The 19,256-nt window shown below is 34.6% G+C and overlaps 2 protein-coding genes, 3 non-coding genes and 1 pseudogene across 6 annotated transcripts; 2 read left to right on the forward strand and 4 right to left on the reverse strand.

The window, feature by feature from the left end:
* Positions 1–3,166, forward strand: PDK3 (mitochondrial pyruvate dehydrogenase E1alpha-kinase 3). Its single transcript, NM_001249347.2, has 6 exons — positions 1–484; positions 1,069–1,309; positions 1,450–1,630; positions 1,749–1,896; positions 2,223–2,445; positions 2,881–3,166. The coding sequence occupies exons 1-6, from the start codon at positions 233–235 to the stop codon at positions 2,937–2,939; spliced, it is 1,104 nt and encodes a 367-aa protein (NP_001236276.2). The 5' UTR covers positions 1–232; the 3' UTR covers positions 2,940–3,166.
* A 1,083-nt stretch (positions 3,167–4,249) lies between these two features.
* LOC113000035 (U1 spliceosomal RNA) lies at positions 4,250–4,410 on the reverse strand. The gene has a single exon (XR_003265306.1). It is a non-coding gene; the product is annotated as a U1 spliceosomal RNA (small nuclear RNA).
* Positions 4,411–5,303: 893 nt separating this feature from the next.
* Positions 5,304–5,499, reverse strand: LOC113000057 (U2 spliceosomal RNA). The gene has a single exon (XR_003265329.1). It is a non-coding gene; the product is annotated as a U2 spliceosomal RNA (small nuclear RNA).
* Positions 5,500–7,926: 2,427 nt separating this feature from the next.
* Positions 7,927–9,588, forward strand: LOC100820477 (probable GTP diphosphokinase CRSH, chloroplastic; annotated as a pseudogene). Its single transcript, XR_001385858.3, has one exon. The product of XR_001385858.3 is annotated as a probable GTP diphosphokinase CRSH, chloroplastic (transcript).
* A 1,171-nt stretch (positions 9,589–10,759) lies between these two features.
* Positions 10,760–10,955, reverse strand: LOC113000068 (U2 spliceosomal RNA). Its single transcript, XR_003265340.1, has one exon. It is a non-coding gene; the product is annotated as a U2 spliceosomal RNA (small nuclear RNA).
* Positions 10,956–12,932: 1,977 nt separating this feature from the next.
* On the reverse strand, positions 12,933–18,070 carry LOC100805710 (CBL-interacting serine/threonine-protein kinase 1-like). Its single transcript, NM_001255270.2, is given in 12 exon segments — positions 12,933–13,164; positions 13,256–13,330; positions 13,438–13,500; positions 13,615–13,731; positions 13,864–13,971; positions 14,045–14,251; positions 14,346–14,525; positions 14,618–14,698; positions 14,799–14,906; positions 15,185–15,256; positions 17,397–17,459; positions 17,709–18,070. Coding segments are annotated over 12 exon segments (1,347 nt in total). The 5' UTR covers positions 17,910–18,070; the 3' UTR covers positions 12,933–13,092.
* Positions 18,071–19,256: the final 1,186 nt, after the last annotated feature.

Here is a 19,256-nt window from a genome sequence, read left to right on the forward strand (position 1 = left end):
GCAGAGTACGGCAAAACGCCAGACAAAAACTGAAACTTAGTCATCAAATCAAAGCCTTGTTTTTCTCAAACCCATCTTTCTTTCCCCACCCCACTTGTCCACTTCTGTCCCTATCTCTCTCCACACTTCTTGGGACACTGTCGTTGTCGTTTTCATCTATGTCACTTCCTAGCTCCCGGTTTCATTTATTATATGTTGTTGATTTGTGTGTTGCTGAATTCAGAAACAAGGCATGGAGGTTAACATTGAGAAAACGTTGCTAATGTGTAAGAGTTTCATGAAAGAGGTAAAGATATGGGGTTGTTTGAAGCAGACAGGGGTCAGCCTGAGATACATGATGGAGTTTGGTTCCAACCCCACTCAGAAGAATTTGCTCATTTCTGCACAGTTCCTTCACAAAGAGCTTCCCATTAGAATTGCAAGGAGAGCCATTGAGCTTCACTCTCTCCCTCATGGCTTGTCTCACATGCCTCCTGTCTTGAAGGTACCACTCTTACCCTTTTCTTGATTATTGAGGATGTTTGGTGTCATCTGTTGGTTTTAGGAAAGCATTTTTTGGATATTTCTAATGTTTTGCAGTTATTCTACTGTTTTATTGGGTTTTGTTAGCATTTTTAAGAACTTTGCAAACTTTTTGGAGTTGCTATGAAGAGTTTGTGTTTATGTACCCCAAAGGGTTAAATTAAAGAGAGTTTGTGTTTAGTGTTTATATAATGTGTACTGCAGATTGTTGTCATCTGTCTTGTATTTGTGGACAGTCAAGTTAAACCTATTTTGCAGTTGACACTTGGCATATAAGAATGTCAGGTTCTTGTTATATTTGTGTTAAGTATTTCAAAAGGTTAAAGTCCAACATTGCGTGGTTTGAGATATTTTGAAGTCTTTATAAATGATATCTCATAAACTAAAATTATGTGACTTGGCTTTCATTGAATTTTATGTGGGTTTCAGTTGTGCATTTTATGGCAAATTTGGCAAAAGTAAAGAAAGAAGAACTTTAAAATGAACTTCTGGTTTTGCAGATGATTATTGGTCATTAAACTTTGGGCTAAAGTTTTATGTTTTTAGGTTAGACATTGGTACTTGGATTCTTTCCGTGAAATTATATCTTTCCCTGAGATCAAGAATATGAATGACGAGAAAGAATTCACCGAACTGATTAAGGCCATCAAGGTGAGACACAACAATGTGGTACCTACAATGGCCTTGGGTGTTCAGCAATTGAAGAATGTTTTTGAGGATCCTGATGAGATTGATGAGTTTCTTGATCGCTTTTACATGTCAAGAATTGGAATTCGTATGCTCATCGGTTAGTTCCGAGAACACACTCCCTAGCTTTTTGTGAGACTAATCAATGTACTTGCTCCAAGATTTGTGTATTCATATATTTATAGTGGAGGATGAAATTCTAAAGCTATTGTTTGTGTTTCTCATTTTAATGTGATTCAGGGCAGCATGTTGAGTTGCACAATCCGAATCCTCCTCCCAATTGTGTAGGTTATATACATACAAATATGTCTCCTGTGAATGTGGCAAGGAATGCTAGTGAGGATGCACGTTCTATGTGTTATCGCGAATATGGCAGTGCCGCAGAAGTTCGCATTTACGGGGATCCTGATTTTACTTTTCCGTGAGTAAAATCTGTGAATTCATTTGCCTTTTTGTTTTTCATAGAACCCTTTCTTATTTCTAGTGCGTGGAATGGTCTGTTATCTGTTTTTTCCTTTTATTCTATGTTTTCTCTAAAGGTATGTTCCAGCTCACTTGCATCTTATGGTATTTGAGTTGGTTAAGAACTCGCTGCGTGCTGTCCAAGAGCGTTTTATGGACTCTGACGAAGTTGCTCCTCCCATTAGAATAATAATAGCAGATGGAATAGAGGATGTTACCATAAAGGTAAGTTTCTATAACTTTTAAGCAGAACCTTTTTTGGGGATATCTCCACCCTGTTCTCAGTGTTATTTGATTCTGCAAATTGCCTCAGAACACAGCTTTTAAGGTGGGTTTGTGAGTTAGATTTTGAAGGAAAAGGGAGGACAATTTTGCACTTTGCATTTCTAATAAATTATCTAATTTCACAATCTCTTTTAAATGAAAACAATAAAATGACAGATTAGCATAGATTTAATGTCTTAAATTTTCATTTACTTTTATAAACATTATATAACTATCTTTTTATTGTTGAGAATTTTAGCCTTTTGTTTATATAAATGACATGTTAGGTCTCAGATGAGGGAGGTGGAATACCAAGGAGTGGTCTTCCAAGAATTTTTACATATCTCTACAGTACAGCCAAAAACTCATCGTCAGTTGAACATGAACCTTCTGATATTGGAACAATGGAAAATGTAACTATGGCTGGATATGGTTATGGACTTCCTATTTGCCGCTTGTATGCTAGGTATTTTGGTGGTGATCTTCAAGTAATCTCTATGGAAGGATATGGTGAGTAAACTATTACTTCATTAGTTCATAATATTTGTTATTTAGACTTCTCTTCCAAATTCTAACATTCTTCTGTAGCCATTGGAGTATGACAACTTTTTATTATTCTTCTTTGTTTCACATATGGATGGATAGGGTTTTGAAAATTTGAATGTGATACTGCTGTCAACCTTTCCCAAAGTTTATATCCCACTAAAAGTCCTACTTCTAGAACTGTTACATTGTTAAGTCTACCAGTAACGTTATATCCTTTTGTAATATGCACCTTATGCAATTTATTAAATAAAAAAAATGTGTTCAATATTTGAAAATATAATATGTGGATATTACAAGAGGATTTATAATTGTTTGAAATCTTATACCTTACATTTGCACTTAACTGGTTTGTCTTTATTTTGTTGTGAGAATTCTGAAGCTTTGATACATTATTTGCAGGGACTGACGCATATCTCCATTTGTCTCGTTTGGGGGATTCGCAAGAACCTTTGCCCTGAATCACGGAGAAGCACCAAATTATGCTGACGCCAGCAATAAGAACTATTTCTGTCAATGTTTTTTCTAATTGTAACAATTTGGGACTTGTTATAGACCAATATATTTCCTGCTAGGCATGGAGAACCTAATTAAGAAAAGTAAAAAGAATTTATCTTAGAGTGTAACTTTTAAGGATATTTTCATGTTAACTATTTTGGGTGTAATTACTATTTAATAATATTTTTTTAAAACGAGAGAAATTAAATAGAGTTTCAGTCAGGAATTATTTCAAAAAACAATTTAAAATTTGAATTCCAAATTCACGTGGAATTTCAAAAAACAATAGATTTTCAATCTTTATTCTTTTTGCCCATAAAAACATTATTTTTTCTCAAAACTTTATTTTTACTGATTAAGCAAACCTTGATTGTAATCTTTGACTCGAAGAAAACATAATAAAAGGTTACCAGAAAACTAAACACAAACACATGGAGTTTTAATTTTAAAACGACGAATTCTAGGGTGTGAAAGTGAAACTACTTTCGCACCCAAAGTGAAACTACTTTCGCACCCAACGAAAGTTGCTGGAAAAAAAAAAAGTAATCGCTCTCGTCCGTGTTTAAAATAAGAAAATCAAGCGGTAGAGATCGGTTAAGCTATGATGGAATTGTTTACACCAGAACACCACCCACACCACCACCGCAGCACTTCCTCCTCGGATCCCTCCGTTCAACGCCCTCGTCACCTACGACCTCCGCTCCCGCCGCCGCCTCTTCCTCTCCTCCCTCCCCTCCGAAGAGATCGATGCTGCCAATGATGTCATCGTCGACCACCACGGCAACGCCTTCATCACAAACTCTGGCGGAAACTTTATCTGGAAGGTCACCACCAATGGAAAACGACAACACCACCCACCGAAACAGCACCGTCAAGAAACTCAAACACCCGCACGACATGCACCCCATTTCTGAGGTCGAGATCCGTGAGGAATTCTCCCACCACCATCGTCGTCGCCGTCATCCTCCAACAGAGAATGCATCATGTCCGTTCGAGACCAAAGGAGAGAGAAGCTTAGAGAAGAGAGATGGTCAGGAGAGAAAAGCTTAGAGGAGAGAAAGGGGTAATCGAAGATTAAGGACAACTCAGAGAAAAGAGAAAAAAAAATTCCATAATAATATTTTTATTTTATCTTGTGTAAACACTTTCATACTAGCTTAACCACCGTATTTTTTTGTTTAAGGAGTAATGGGCGTCTTCTAGAGCAATTAGAAGAGTACAAGAAAACAAAACAGAATCACGTGAACGTAAATACTAATTTAAACTATACATTAAAGGGGCCGCGCGAACGCAGGCCCCCACTACCACAAATTATGACGTAGGCTCTGCCACTTGGGCAGACCTTAGGAAAGCACCCCTCCTAAGTGCAATGGAGGTCACTTCCCTAGGCCATGGACCTTCTTGATCATCCATTGACCCCGTCCAGGTAAGTATGTTATAACGTGTTACACATCTCGTTTTTATAGGTTATCCTTACTGCTACTCTGACAATTGTTTTCGATGTGGGATTTATTTCAGCAGAGTACTTCAAAAAGGCTACAGTGAAATTGGTCTAATTAAGTGGAACTACATCTAACGGAGGAAGGATTTGCCTCCCAGAATCAGTGCTCCGTTACTATATACTGCAAATAAACTCAAGACAAACCAAAGAAAATAGGATAAACAGCATCAATGGATGTGCATATACCAACGAGAGAAACTGTGACTAACAATTATACACATCCCCAGATTAAAATACAACCAAAGTCAGTCTGAATCCCACCTCTACAAAATGCTGGGGGATGTTTCTTTATATGCTCCCTTATTCTATTTAATGAGTAGCTGCACACGTTTAATCCCTTGCTTGAGTAGTTCCAATTTTGTTGTTACATGCATAGACACGTATATCGGTCTCAAAAGTAACAAACTATCTACTTTTCCTTAACTTTAAAAAGAAAAGAATCAAAACATCAGGCAAAACTCACCTTCATTATGAAGTTAACGCCACTGATAATACATTACTTTCTCGACTGATCAATAGCTGCTAATTCTATATCATGTTATTCTAACCGTATTCATGAACTCTTCATCGCTACTCAGGAGTGCTCCACATACTAATAGCAATTCTTCCATTTTCCATGAACCCACACGCGAGAATAAACTTACATATATATATGTATATAAATATATATTACCTACCTTAACTCTGTTTAATTTCTCTTCTGGAAGTCAAAAATTAAACTGAGAAAATTAGGTTGTTCCGCTGTCTTTTGTCTGGACAAGGTATAAAAATAACAGGTTCACATTAGTGTCGGATACCCAGGACTAACTAAATTTTTTAACTCCCAATAGGGTGTGCCAAGCCCAAGCTATAGTGCAACGCATGGACGACACGCGAGAGACCCAATAGCAAGCTACTGTGTTGGTCTCTCCCCTTTAAAAAAGTAATTTAATATCGTGTGGACCAATGGTCCACATATCAGATATTAAACTGATAAGAACAGATACTACACTTGATCTTAGCCAAAAGGCCGAGAAAGGTATGAGTTGTTCACACTCCAGAGTTGCGTTTTATAATAAAACATCATGTTATTGTTTTCTCTTCTCAGCAATGTGGGACTTTCTCACTAGTTCTTCTGCTATATCCACCAAATCGCCTTTTCTCTTCTATTCAGATTTTGTTCTTGTGCTAACGTTGGATCGCGGATTCATGACCCAGTTAACACACGAGTAATAATATTAACCACAGAATCTATCTCTCCATTCAGGTTTCTTGTTGCGTAACACTTTTAATATTGACGAAAAGGACAACAATTCTGAGCAATTGAGGCTGAATGTTATTGCTGTGTAGAAGAGGGACAATAGTTCATGGACCCTCTTCAATTGAAATCTACTCACCATTTCTGGCCACCTCTAAAATCCGTTCAAGAGTTCTTTCTTAATCAATATTCCGCAACCTAATGGTGCACTAAAAATTTGGTACAATAGCCTGCGTAATTGAAGAATGCGGGTTATAAGAGACGATCATGAGTTATTCACACTCCCACGTTCCAAAAACTACTATGGATTCAAGCTAAATCCAACATATATCTGATTAATTGTGAGATTACTGCTTGGGAGCACACTGCGCACTCTTCATCCTCCTTTAGTTCTCTATATAGCTGAACATTAAAGAGACACGCTTTAGACCGAACCTACTCAACCTAGGAGTTGACTTTGAAGAAACAAGAACCAACCAAGGAACCTGGTTGCTACTACTGATATGGGGAACATACGATCCAGCATAACAGTTTTATTTGTTAGAAATCCAAACATTTTAGCTTAATTTGATGATTAGATACATAGATATATGTTAAGCATGCTGCTTTTGGATTCACATTAGATATATAGGATTTATACATTTTAACAAAAAAAGAATAAAAAATGGTAACTGATCACAATTGTAGTTACCAATAGTCTTTACAAGAACACTCTCCATTACTAAAATAGTGGAAACGGCTCCTATCTCTTATTATTATATCATAATCATAAACCTTGGAGATCATTTTACTTGCTTGGTGACAATCTTTACAGACCCTCAGATTCTTGGTGACGCGAAGGGTCTCTCCTCGTTTGGTCTTCAACAAACCATAAGCAACTGCAAGTTTTTCACTATGGTAGAACAGGGGATTCTCCCTTTCCTCCTCAACAAGATCATGCAACACACCATCCGTGTAAGAAATGAAGAAGAATGTTGATAGGATATTTATAAAAAAAAAATGAAATGAAAGCTAACGAGTAACGACCCAACAACCACAAACATAGTTGTGGTCGTGGTGGAGAAGAAGAGAGAAACCAAGCAAGCTGAATTGAATGAATGGAGGTGTTGCAGTTGCTGGGTTCCGATTTTACCCTTCGCCATTCCCTTTCCAAGCCCACCGTCTCCCTTCCTCCCACTCATTCACTCTCCGGCGGCGCTCGGTGGTGGGAGCGTTCAACGAGTTGACGGAGAGAATGAACGTGCTGTCGACGAGCTCTCCGCGTCTTCTGTTCAAGTGCCTCAAACTTTCCATTCCCATCTTGCAGAGTTCTCCTCTCGCTCCCGATGGTCGTTCCCTTCTCTCCAAAGCCATATCCGTCGCTATGCTCCTCGCTGATCTCCAACTTAGTTCATACTACTACTACCACTTTTTTTTTTATCTGCAGAGGTTAATGGTTAGTTTATTAGTAGGAAGGATCCAACCTCTTTTCTTCTTTTTTTAACCGCTCAATCCACCTTATATGCTTATATCTCCTGCTACTACTTACTAACCACTCTTTTCAACAAAACTCTTTTCATCTTCATTCTAAATGTTACTAGTACATTAGCTTAAAGGATAGATCATTGATGTTTGTTTTTTATATAATTAAAATTATTAATGGTTAATGTGTAATTGTTGACACTTTCTTTTAAAAATATACTGAAATTCAATTTAGATATAGTGATAAACGTAGGGTAGATTGAGAGAGATAAAATAATCAATGGATCAAATGTACTTATAAAGATAAAAAAAAAAATGAAATTTTTTGGCTAGTTATGGGTTAGTGTGTATAATACATTTCTAAATAAAAGAAAAAGAAAGAACATTGGTAATGTGTGATTGAGAGTAAGTGTGGAAACTTATTTTTAAATTATTTATTCTAATTTATAACATGGGATTATATTTAATTTAATTAATTTTAAATCATATAGTATTTCCCTAATTTTGAGCATCTCTAATACAAAAACTCAATTTGGGTTCTTAACTGTCTTTTAGTGTCCTCTCAAAAAAAAAAAAAAACCCTCTTTCAGTCTGTCCCTTGTTGTCGTGTATAGAATTTAATAATACTCACTAATTTTTACTTCAATGATAGAATTCCACTTTAGCTTTTATTTTACGTCTCCACTTACACAAGAATTCTCATTTTTACTTTAAAAATTGTTTTTAATGCTTAAGCAACCTTGCTGCTCATATAAACAACTTCCTTAAGAACTCTTTATTTGTTCCGAAGATACTCTAAAATTGTTTAATTTTAAGACCCAATATAAGCAATTACATCTGAGTTGCTCTTATAGTTCTGTTGTTCCTTTTTGGTTGTCTTGTATGGGACATTTTATTATTTTCGTTGCCGTTTATTGTTTGTTTATAGTAAATCTGAATGGAGATGGATGCAGAAGTTATCTCTGCTTGGATATTGAGAGCGGTATTGGAGGCAGGTGAGCTGAGCATACACGAAATTCGGAATCAGATGGGTCTGGCCACTGCTCATTTGCTGCACGAGAGTTTGCGTGTGAACAATTTTCCATCCAGAATAGATGTTGTAGATGATGATAATGCTGCTGCGTTGAGAAAGTTCTGCCTCACTTAGTATGACATCAGGGCCTTGATTCTGGACCTGGCTTTGAAGCTTGACATGATGAGACACCTTGATTATCTGCCCCGATATCAGCCAGATAATTTCTATGGAGGTTATGAAGATACATGCTCCTCTTGCTCATGCTGTGGGAACTACCTACTTGTCACTGGAATTGGAAGATCTCTCGTTTCAGTACTTGTTTCCTTATTCATATCTTTATGTGGATTTTTTGTGGTTGCAAAGTCACGAGACTGGGGGTGTATCTCTAATTGACATCTACAAGGAGGAATTGCTCCAGAATCTAAAGGCTGATCCCTTGCTTGCTGAACTTGTGGATGATGTCTTGATCAAAGGTCGCTATAAGAGTCGTTATAGCACAATGAAGAAGCTGCTGAAGGATGGTCGGAAGCCAGAAGATGTGAATGATGTACTTTTGAGAGAGCATGTTATAGGACTCATCAGATCATCCAATCTATGTGGAAGGAAGTCCCTTATCGGACAAAGGATTATATTGCCAGGCCAAAAGCAAATGGATATAAAAGTTTGCATTTGGCAGTTGAAGTGATTGAAAATGGTAAGACAAGAGCATTGATGGAAATACAGATAAGAACAACTGAAATGGACAGGCTAGCAGTTGGTGGAACAGCTGCTTATTCATTATACAAGGCTGGCCTTACTGATCCTGAGGAAGTTGGTGTCTTCTTTCAAAAATGAGAATATAAATTTCTATCATAGAACATTAGGACTATACAAGGAAAATTGAAATTAATTCCATCTCTATACATATATCTAAAAACTAACTACATATGAAGACATTGAACTTATTTTTATTCTTTTATCTTCTTGAGAGAACACAAAGAAGGGAATTGACATTTATGTTTTAGTTGTTGATGCTCAGGCAAAGTGTCTGAAGACCATCATCTTGGCTGCAGCTGAATTGGCTGCACTGCGCCTTAAAGATTTTCTGACAAGTACAAATCATTAAGGAATTGAAATTGACCAGAGAGATAGAGTGTTTCGCCTTCTTGACAAGAACGGAGACGGTAAAATTAGCATTGAGGAACTTACACAAGTGATGGAGGAGCTTGGTGCTCCAGGAGAAGATGCCCGAGAAATGATGCAGCTCCTTGACTCAAACAGTAATGGCCCCCTCAGCTCTGACGAATTCCATATGTTCCAAGAACAGGTGATTTGATATCTTGTGACAGATAGAATAAAATTTGATTTGTTCTTTGTTGTAAAGTGCATCTTCGTGCATAATTTTTTTAGTTATGTAGAGTTTCTAAATGATCCCATTATCAGATTACCAAAGCTTACTTTCACTACATGTTCATGGTTAAGTTAGAACTTTGCAGATTGTGTAAATTGATGCATGATTGTCTTCCAGATTTCACAATTGGTCAAAACTACTATTACTTAGGCCTGAATTCTCGATTGCTGTCATTTTCGTGATATGATGCTGGTTGTAGACCTATGATGGAGATCAAGATTAATGCTTGCTAAATCTCCTGTTTCATTTGTCGTAACTTGTATTGTAGGTTGAGTTGGTGCGTAATTTAGAGGCCCGAGATGATCAAAACAATAAATTATTGGATGAGAAGCTTCATATGGCAGATGAGAGTGGTTTAATTCAAGTTTATAATGAGTTCGTCACCAGGCTTGCGAGCTGGTGCTTGATCCATTTGAAACGAATGACAGAACAAAACACACTCAATTTACTCCACTTGTGATATGAGCATTAAGCTAGAGCCACGTGTAAGTGATGTATTTTCCATGTAAATTAATTAATGACATAGGGAAATTCCAATGGTTAATAAATTGTCGCAAAATCTTATTTCTGGCCTGTTGTAACTTATTCCCCGCAAGCAAATTGATTATCCAAAATTTTAGTTTGTCCGCATTGATGGTTCGGCTTAGCGAAAAACTTCCACGATAAGTCATTAGAAAAGCCCCGAGGGTGGGGAAGTGAAGCTAATGCAACACATACCCAATTTCATGTTCATTATACATGGAGATACCATCTTTGGAGGGACAACTATTTAATGAATTGCTCAGTTCAAAATCAGTGTCACCACTAATAAAATATCTAAGTATAATGCATTTTACAATTTCTTTTCAGATCAACTACGTAAAAATATAATTTAATGCAACTTCGGTTTTTACATAAATGCAGCTGTAAAACTGGTTACTAACCAAGTAAATCAATAACGGTATAACTGACTGCAATAATAATGCTGATAATCTCAATGAATAATACATAAAACAAGCTGAAGGAGATTGTCATATGAAAATACGTCACGAAGAGAAGCAAATAATCTCACTATTATTAGCTAAAGTAGAGATCTAAACCTGACCATAATCAGTTTCTGCCTATAGCAACCCATACCGTGGCACTCCCACCACATACGAGATTAGAAAACCCAAACTAACTGAAAAAGTTTGACTAAACGTAGGGTGTGCCAGGCCCAAGCTATAGTGCAACGCATGGACGACACGCGAGAGACCCAATAGCAAGCTACTGTGTTGGTCTCTCCCCATTAAAAAAGTAATTTAATATCGTGTGGACCAATGGCCCACATATCAGATATTAAACTGATAAGAACAGATACTACACTTGATCTTAGCCAAAAGGCCGAGAAAGGTATGAGTTGTTCATGTTCCAGAGTTGCATTTTATAATAAAACATCAGGTCATTGTTTTCTCTTCTCAGCAATGTGGGACTTCATAACTAGTACTTCCGCAACATCCACGCTTGCTCTGGGTCTGGCTGCAATAGAGAACTGATAATTCCAAAACAAAACAAGACAGGGTCTGGTTTGTATTGAATCTTCAATCTTTCCACAGAGAAATCCATGGACACTCCTGAATCAAAATTTACTCACCCTTTTTAGCCTCCGTCTCAAATCACTATGAAGAGAGTTCCTTTCATATACAACACTTTGTCACTTAATGATGTGCTAAAACTAAATGGTTGAAAAGCTTACGTAATTGAAGAATGAGGGACATCAGAGATTACACACACCCACATTTCACAAACTCATCATCGTTCAAGCTAAACCCCATATACCTGATTCATCGTTTCCCTAGTAGTTACCACCAGAGACTTGTCATTACAAAAACATTTCCATATAGCTGGAATGGTGGAAACAGTTATTATTATCTCTTATTTTTATTTCACAATCATCATAAGCCTTGGAGATCAGCTTACTTGCTAAGTGACAATCTTTACCAAGTTTGGAGAACATAAGCGACTGCAAGTTTCATAATGATCCCACTAATCTGATTACCAAAGCTTACTTTCACTACATGTTCGTGGTTAAGTTAGAACGATTGGAGAACATAAATTGGTACCCGGTTTGTCTCCCAGATTTCATAATTTGGTTCAAACTAATTTTAATTTGACCTGAATGGTTGCAGATTTCATATCATTACCAAAAGCTTACTTTACTTTCACTACTTGTTCACGTTTGCAGGCATTTTTATTATCTATGATATATGCTACTACTGATTTGATGGCCTACTATGGAATCATGATAAATGCCTGCTAAATCTCCTGTAGTCTCATCAATTTGTAATCTATAATTTATAAAATGGTATTTGATTTTGTTGTAGGTTGAATTGGTGCGTAACTTAGAAGTCCGAGATGAATATTAATAAAAGAAAATATTGGATGAGAAGCTTCATATCATGACAGATGACAGATGACAGATGACAGGCTTGCGAGCTAGTGCTGCATCTAATTGGAACGAATAGCAAACAAAACACTCATCTTACTCCTTTTATGATTTATCGTAAGATCATTAAGCTAGAGGATGTGTTATGCACCTTCCCTTTTTGTCAGAGTTCAATTTCGGAAGTTTGCAAGCAACTCTAGTCCAATGTTTAGGATTGGATTCACTAGCTGTAGTGATGGGTCAGGGTCACTATACTATACAAGTGGCTTTAAACATGTTCTATTGTTATTGATATTTTCAAGAAGTAATTATCAACCTCTCCCAATGTTAAACACTTATAATAGTTGACAGTGACACTTCTCGATTGGAAAGATTTAACCGCTTTCCTTACATTTGAGCTGTTATTACATCTAACCCCCTTTTTCCTTTGACATATGTATGTTTCCTAGACCACATACATGACAAAACAGGAAAGAGAGGTGTATTTCCCCAAACAAGAGGGGTGTGATGAGTGTTATTGGTACAAGGGTGTGTGTATGTACATGCATCGACATGCAGTGCCGTGGTTGACCTTAAACCATAAAGGTACTTGCTAAACGCGCCATATTTTGGAAGGCCTAAAAACAATTTAATGCATTAAAGTTTTAAATATTATTGTAATGTGTTGATTTAGATAATTAAATAAAATTTCATTATACAGTAATAATTTTTTAAACGTATTACATTACATAAAAAGATTATATTCTTTTTTATTATTAAATCTAGTTTCTATTCTATCCTTTTCCTTTGTCAATCCTTAAATCCCCAATACTTAAAAAAGTTTTTATCTACTCTCATTTGATGGTTCGGTTCAGAGATAAACTTCCATGAAATGTTGTAAGGCCCTGGAAAAAAATGAAGCCATGCTTTTCAGGTTCACAGTTAATGAGACATGGAGAAGCCATCTACGGGATTAAACCATTTGATGCAATTCAAAATTGGTGCAATCATTGTCTAACATGAGTGCATTTCTCTACTCTTTAACTATAATGCATTTACAATTGGTTTTTATATCATCTGTGTAGCTATCCACCTGAGCCAAAAAAACATCCTACACATAATCTGGCTTCTAATTTGCTGCTGATCTCACTAGCGGTTGCTTGGGGGGAATTCCCAAATCATTTAATAATTTATTGCATAACTGCACCATATGAAAAAACATATATAGACATCAATCACATTATCAACCTCTGATTTTAGAAGGGGAATATAGAAAGAGTATAAACAAATACCTGTTTATATACAGAACCATCTCCATAAGACTTCCTTAATTCTACTACATACAATGATGAGCTTATTCCAAACACCTGTTATATTTGAAATGAAGTTAGTTTCTTAGCAGCAGAAAATTATGCAGATATTGAGATGTAAAGATTAGTTTACGATGGATTAGCTCATTCTAAACGTACTTTACCTCTACTACCACTGAGAGGCAGCCAAGAGTTTTGTGCACTTTGTTCTCTCGGATCACTTTCAACTGAAATATTGATATTATATTTACTTTTAGCTTAGCTAAACTAAAATTTAGTTTATTTGCGAGTTTATTGGAAACAGAAGCAACTTCAATAAAAACGTAAGTTATAGTACTAACTTTGCCATTTTTCTTCTCGACTCTAAATTCCATTTCTGTCGCAGTATCTTCAATCCTCTCGATCAGATCTTTAACCGAAAGATTTGACGCAAATCTTATCTTTCTCTCAGAAACATCCTGTAACTCAAACCACATTGTGCATTAAAATGAGTTAAATTTCATTAGGAGGTGGTGAATGTCCAAAGACACAGAAAGTTATGCCCAAAATTTATAATAGTACAAATACTGCAAATTGACTTCCATGCTCACCTCTTTCTCAAAAAAGCCAGAGAGGTCTAAGCATGAAGACATCCCTATCAACTGAAATGCATTGATTAGGGATGGTGATCCTGAATTCCTCTGTTCTGCTTCATTTGGCTATTACCATGAGAAGAGTTTTAGATTACAAGGAAAAAAAGGGAGGAAGGGTGGAAGAACACGAGTATAATACCTGTTCATGGATGGAAAAGGCTTCTTGGTCAACATATACATCCTCATCCTCAGGATTTACTGGAATGTAACCCTTCTTGAACCATGGATCTTCTTTGATCCCAGCCATTGTTATCCGTGTTTCGGGGTTAGGATCAAGAATTCTCCTTATCATATTCCGTGCACCCGGTGTTAGCCATTTTGGTATCTGAACATCTCCTTTAAAAATCTGTGATCCCTCAGGAAAAAAAATAATTGAGAATTAATTTATTTAACTACTACATTATGCGAAAGGAGAACATAGAGGCAACATACGAATCTACCTTCTGATAGAGAACTACAAGATTTCTATCGTCAAAAGGTAAGTGTCCTGTTAGGATCACATACAATATAACACCACATGACCATGTATCTGATGTTGCACCGTCATAGCCCTTATTAGCAAGTACCTCTGGTGCAACATAATTGGGACTTCCACAAGTTGTATGCAGCAATCCATCTTCCTGAAAATTTTCACACAGTTATTAAATAAGCCAATACCCAACCAAAATGGTATGCTTTACACTAAGGTGTGGTTCAAAGAATAATATCTTACCCTAAGATGCTGGGGTAAAGCACTAAGACCAAAATCAGTTATTTTGATGTTCCCTTTGTTATCCACTAGTACATTCTCAAGCTGCAAGGACATAGACAGCATCACTTGTGTGTAATAAAATGCAAGACATAAACCCCAAAAAAACAGATAACCATGTTGTGGAATTTCAACTTGAAAGTACCTTGAGATCCCTGTGGAAGACACCTTTAGTGTGGCAGTAGCTCACCCCATCAATTAACTGTTGGAACAGCTTTCTACCTTCACCTTCGATGTGTTTACCTTTGGATGCCTATGAATACAACTAACTCATCAAACACCATTGGTCATAAATCACAAGAGTAATTTTTACACTGTTATTCAATAATAACAGTGTTGAATATAATAAATTTGTTAGTTTTTATCATAATTAATTTATAAGTCATATTAACATTTAGCAACAATGTTTGATTGATTGATAGTGTAATTTTTTAACATTAATAGTGCATAGAAATTAAACTAAAATCATAAAAATCACCCATTCAAAAAAAAAATCATAAAAATCACTAAAAAAAACTAATTGATTCTTACAATTATGTCAAATAACTCCCCTCCATTCACGTACTCAAGTACCATATAAATTTTTGTTTTGCTAGCCAAGACCTGCGTAATGATAGTTATTAATGATAATCAGAAGCATCAATGATACAAATGCTCTACCAAATAAATTAATAGATAAATAAAACGCAATAGATTACTTTAATGTGTAAAGGAACCAACCCATAACATATTTCTATCCAGAGCAACTGAAGCAATAAAACATAGGGGAAAAAATTACAGTCAACTGTGTGCCAGACCAATTCCATTCATACACTATGTATGTATGGTCGGACCATTGGATTTGAATATAATGTGTGCTCATGACTCATGACGGCACTTAACCAGGATCTCATCTCATCCAATATTTTTTAAAATAGTATCTTTTTTTTTTGTAGTTATATTGATTATAAAAATATTAAAAGATATCAAATAAATCTAAAAAAATGTGAATATAATTGAACCCGTAAATTGTTACTTTGAGCTAAACAAGTAACTGCTAGATGCTGAACAAAATGCTAATACAGGTAACCATAAGTCCATAGTAGCAATCCAAATTTTGATATGCAAAACAGATATCTATATTCCTAACGTGGTATGATTTTATTGGTGCTGACAAGTTGCAACAGAATTTAATATGAAAAATTGACCACCTGCATATCCTCTCACTATGAATCAATCTCCCTCATGAGCTCAATGTCACACATCATCAATAATAGTCAAATAAAATAAAAGTGTTTGAGGTCCAACCACCTCCTTCTGTTTCATTTAATTAATCAATGTGATACCAGAATCCGAGGATGAGTTGGTGTTCTCATTTCTGACTCGGTTCAACACCACTTCCATGAACTCAGCTAAACTCAGTAATTGATTCGAAGTGGACGTTTGCCCACATATAACGTCGGATATAGAGACATAAAAGATATACTAATAACGCAGCGTTTGCTGTATTGTATGTGCAGAGCATTAAATATTACAGAGACCACAAGAGAGGAGAAAGAAATGTTGATAAAGTGCTTGTTGTAAAAGAGAGGTAAAAATGTTTTTGTAATTTTTTTTAGTAACAATCATATTGTTCAATATTTCAAAATTAAAAAAGTAAATGATAAATAATTATATTTTTGATATAATACTTTTTTTAAGGATTAATATAATACTTTTTTATTTAATTACATTTTTAGTTTTTAATTTAAATTTTGTATGATTTTAATTTTAATTTTTTTGAAGCGCTTAATGTTTTATTTTTAATAGTAATAGAATTTAAACAATAATAGCACGTATTACGTTATTAGTCTATTATAGTTATTTTCTCTCCCCCAAAACATGATAGTGCCATGTCACCTACTTCACAAAGTCCATTAATTTTGGAGATTATGTTGCTATTTAAATACTACTAACATAAAACTGCAGTTTTAATGTGCTTGGTTTTTCGTTAGAATAGATGTTTCACATCTTTGACCTAAAGTATAAAAATAGAATAAAAAAAACTGTGATAATTTTTTGGTTAATTAAGTTTTTATTCCTTAAATGATAGGGGGTTTAAAAATTTTGGTCCCTAAATTATTTTTTAAAAATTTGGTCCTTAAAAAAATTTGTCGTTATTAAAGATAATATATGCCATTAATATCCTCGGTTAAATATTAAGCTGTGTAATTAAGTGATCACAAATATCATCCTAAATTATTGATGAATTATTGTTTTTCATTGCAAATCTCCTCCTCATCAATAATTGTTATACATTCATCGGTGTTTGAAGCATTAAGATTCTAGGACTCTTTTCTTTTTTTATATTTTAATAATATAATATTTTAATTATTTACCTAAATATAATAAAATTTATTACAATTCAAAATTTAAAAGAGAATATTAACCGCAATAACTATTTCTTTTAATAACGATGATTTTTTTAAAAATCAATTTTTTAAAATCAATAGTATATGGAACAAAAATTCAAAAACCTATAATTTAAGGATTAGGCTAATTTTTTCTTCTTAACGAGCAAATTATAATAGTACATCATACATGCCAGATCTAACAGTAACCGAGTAAAAAAAATCCAGTCCATAAATGAATTTCACTGAGATTAGGTGCGAGTGTGCAAAAACTTGAGATTTAGGATAGTAGTTTTTTAATATAATAAAAATAAAAATGATAAGTGAGAGATGAAATGTAATTAACTATATGAACAGAGCATGAGTGACAGTACCTCATATAATCTAACAACGTTGGGATGCCGTAGGAGCTTTAAGGTCGCTATTTCCCTAATTATCTGCAATTTTCACCAGAATTATTACATCTATGAGGTTTAGACCTTGTAAACATAAATATAAGTAAGAGACTGCATGTGCATTTAAATTAAAAAAAAAAAAACAAAAAGAACAAAGAAAAACAGATAGATGCTGAGTGGAGGACTTGAGTTTTCTGATCAAAACAAAATAATGACTACATAGTAGTTGTTGTTGTTTTTATATGTCACTGAAATCATCATGAGGGAACCAAACCAAGAAGTAAGAAGAACCTGATTGGTGATGTTGATATCGACGATGGTGTTCTTGTCAATGATCTTAACAGCAAAAGCTTGGCCAGAATCAGTGTTCCTAGCGAACTTGACTTTGCCAAAATTGCCCTCACCAAGAGTCCTACCCAAGTCGTATTTCCCAAGTCGCATTCCTTCTCTCTCGCTCTTCTTCTTCTTCTTCACAAGGTTTATAATCACCATTTTTCTTCTTCCCCTGTATTTTGTTTATGTATAACGCATGGAACAGTAGAAGAAACAACAGAAGGAGAATACTATGCGATTCCACAAAAACAGAAAAAATAAACGAAAGAAGAATTGAAATGCGAAAAATGGCCAAACAAGGATTAGGAAGGGATAAAGATGAGGGAACACACGCAAAATGCGTATTAATGCTGACAAAGTTACTACTACATTAGTACCGTTTTTGGTATAATAACTCATTAGGATATTATTAACTTATTGATTTTACTATTGTTACACAGTAAGAGATGCCCCACACGTAAGTAAAAGATTCATTCAATTATTCCAACCTACCCCACGAGGCCACGATTGGTATTTCGGTTCCCCACATTTATTGCAATTCCCATCCTCCACCAGTTTTTTTCTTTTTTATGATACAAAGCTTGTTTTGGTTTATTTTTTGTTTTTGAAAATACAATCATTTCTTGTTAGCTTGTCAATTCACTCTCAAATAATTGTGACGATCTATAAACTTTAACAACAAATATTAATTTCATCATTTTAATTTAAATATATAATAATTTATGTTGTCATTTAATTTTATATATATATATATATATATATATATATATATATATATTATGGTGATATATGATAATATTTTTTATCAATATATCATTCATCGATTCAACAGAAATTAATTATTAATAAAATCAATAAATCTCATAATTTTTAAGACATTGATAGGCTAAGGGAGTATATCCTTAATCTTAATTTCTAAACAATATGATACTATTTTCATATACTGAAACACTAACTAGGAATTTTGTTGGCTTTAATAGCCTCGTCTTCTTGTTTGAACTTTTTTTTATACATAAAAAAATTAGAAAAGGAGACAATGTCCTAATTTTAGAGGGGAAAAAAGCTTTTGAACTCCAAGAGAATTTTAAGAGAAACTTACATTTTATTTAATTACCTTACATCAAATAAATGAGTTAAGTCTTATACCTACAATCTATTAAATGTGAGGCCATGTCTGACTCTTTTCGACTACTCAAAGATACAGTTTTAACATAAATAAGATGATTTAAACCTAAAACAATATCAATATTAATTTTGACTTAAATAGAACTTCATTGCGCTTTTAATTCCTCAAGTATTACAATGTGATTTTGGTCTCTTCCTTCACCCCAACAACACAAGGCGCAACAATTACCACTAAGTCAAAGTATTAGTTTGAAATATAAATAAAAATTATATTATAAATAACTTAAATGGGACTTCCAAATTTCACACATATTTACTACCACAAAATAAATTATTTATTAATACATACCAACAATATTAAATATTAATAAATTTAAGAAG

Source organism: Glycine max, chromosome 17, assembly GCF_000004515.6.
Source record: "Glycine max cultivar Williams 82 chromosome 17, Glycine_max_v4.0, whole genome shotgun sequence".
NCBI classification, from domain to species: Eukaryota; Viridiplantae; Streptophyta; class Magnoliopsida; order Fabales; family Fabaceae; genus Glycine; species Glycine max.

Bases quoted from the DNA above. Each gene is read 5' to 3' on its own strand.
- PDK3 (NM_001249347.2), top strand. From the start codon at position 233: ATGGAGGTTAACATTGAGAAAACGTTGCTAATGTGTAAGAGTTTCATG. The intron at 1,631-1,748 runs GTGAGTAAAATC...TTTTCTCTAAAG, and splicing joins GATCCTGATTTTACTTTTCC to GTATGTTCCAGCTCACTTGC. The intron at 1,897-2,222 runs GTAAGTTTCTAT...ATGACATGTTAG, and splicing joins TAGAGGATGTTACCATAAAG to GTCTCAGATGAGGGAGGTGG.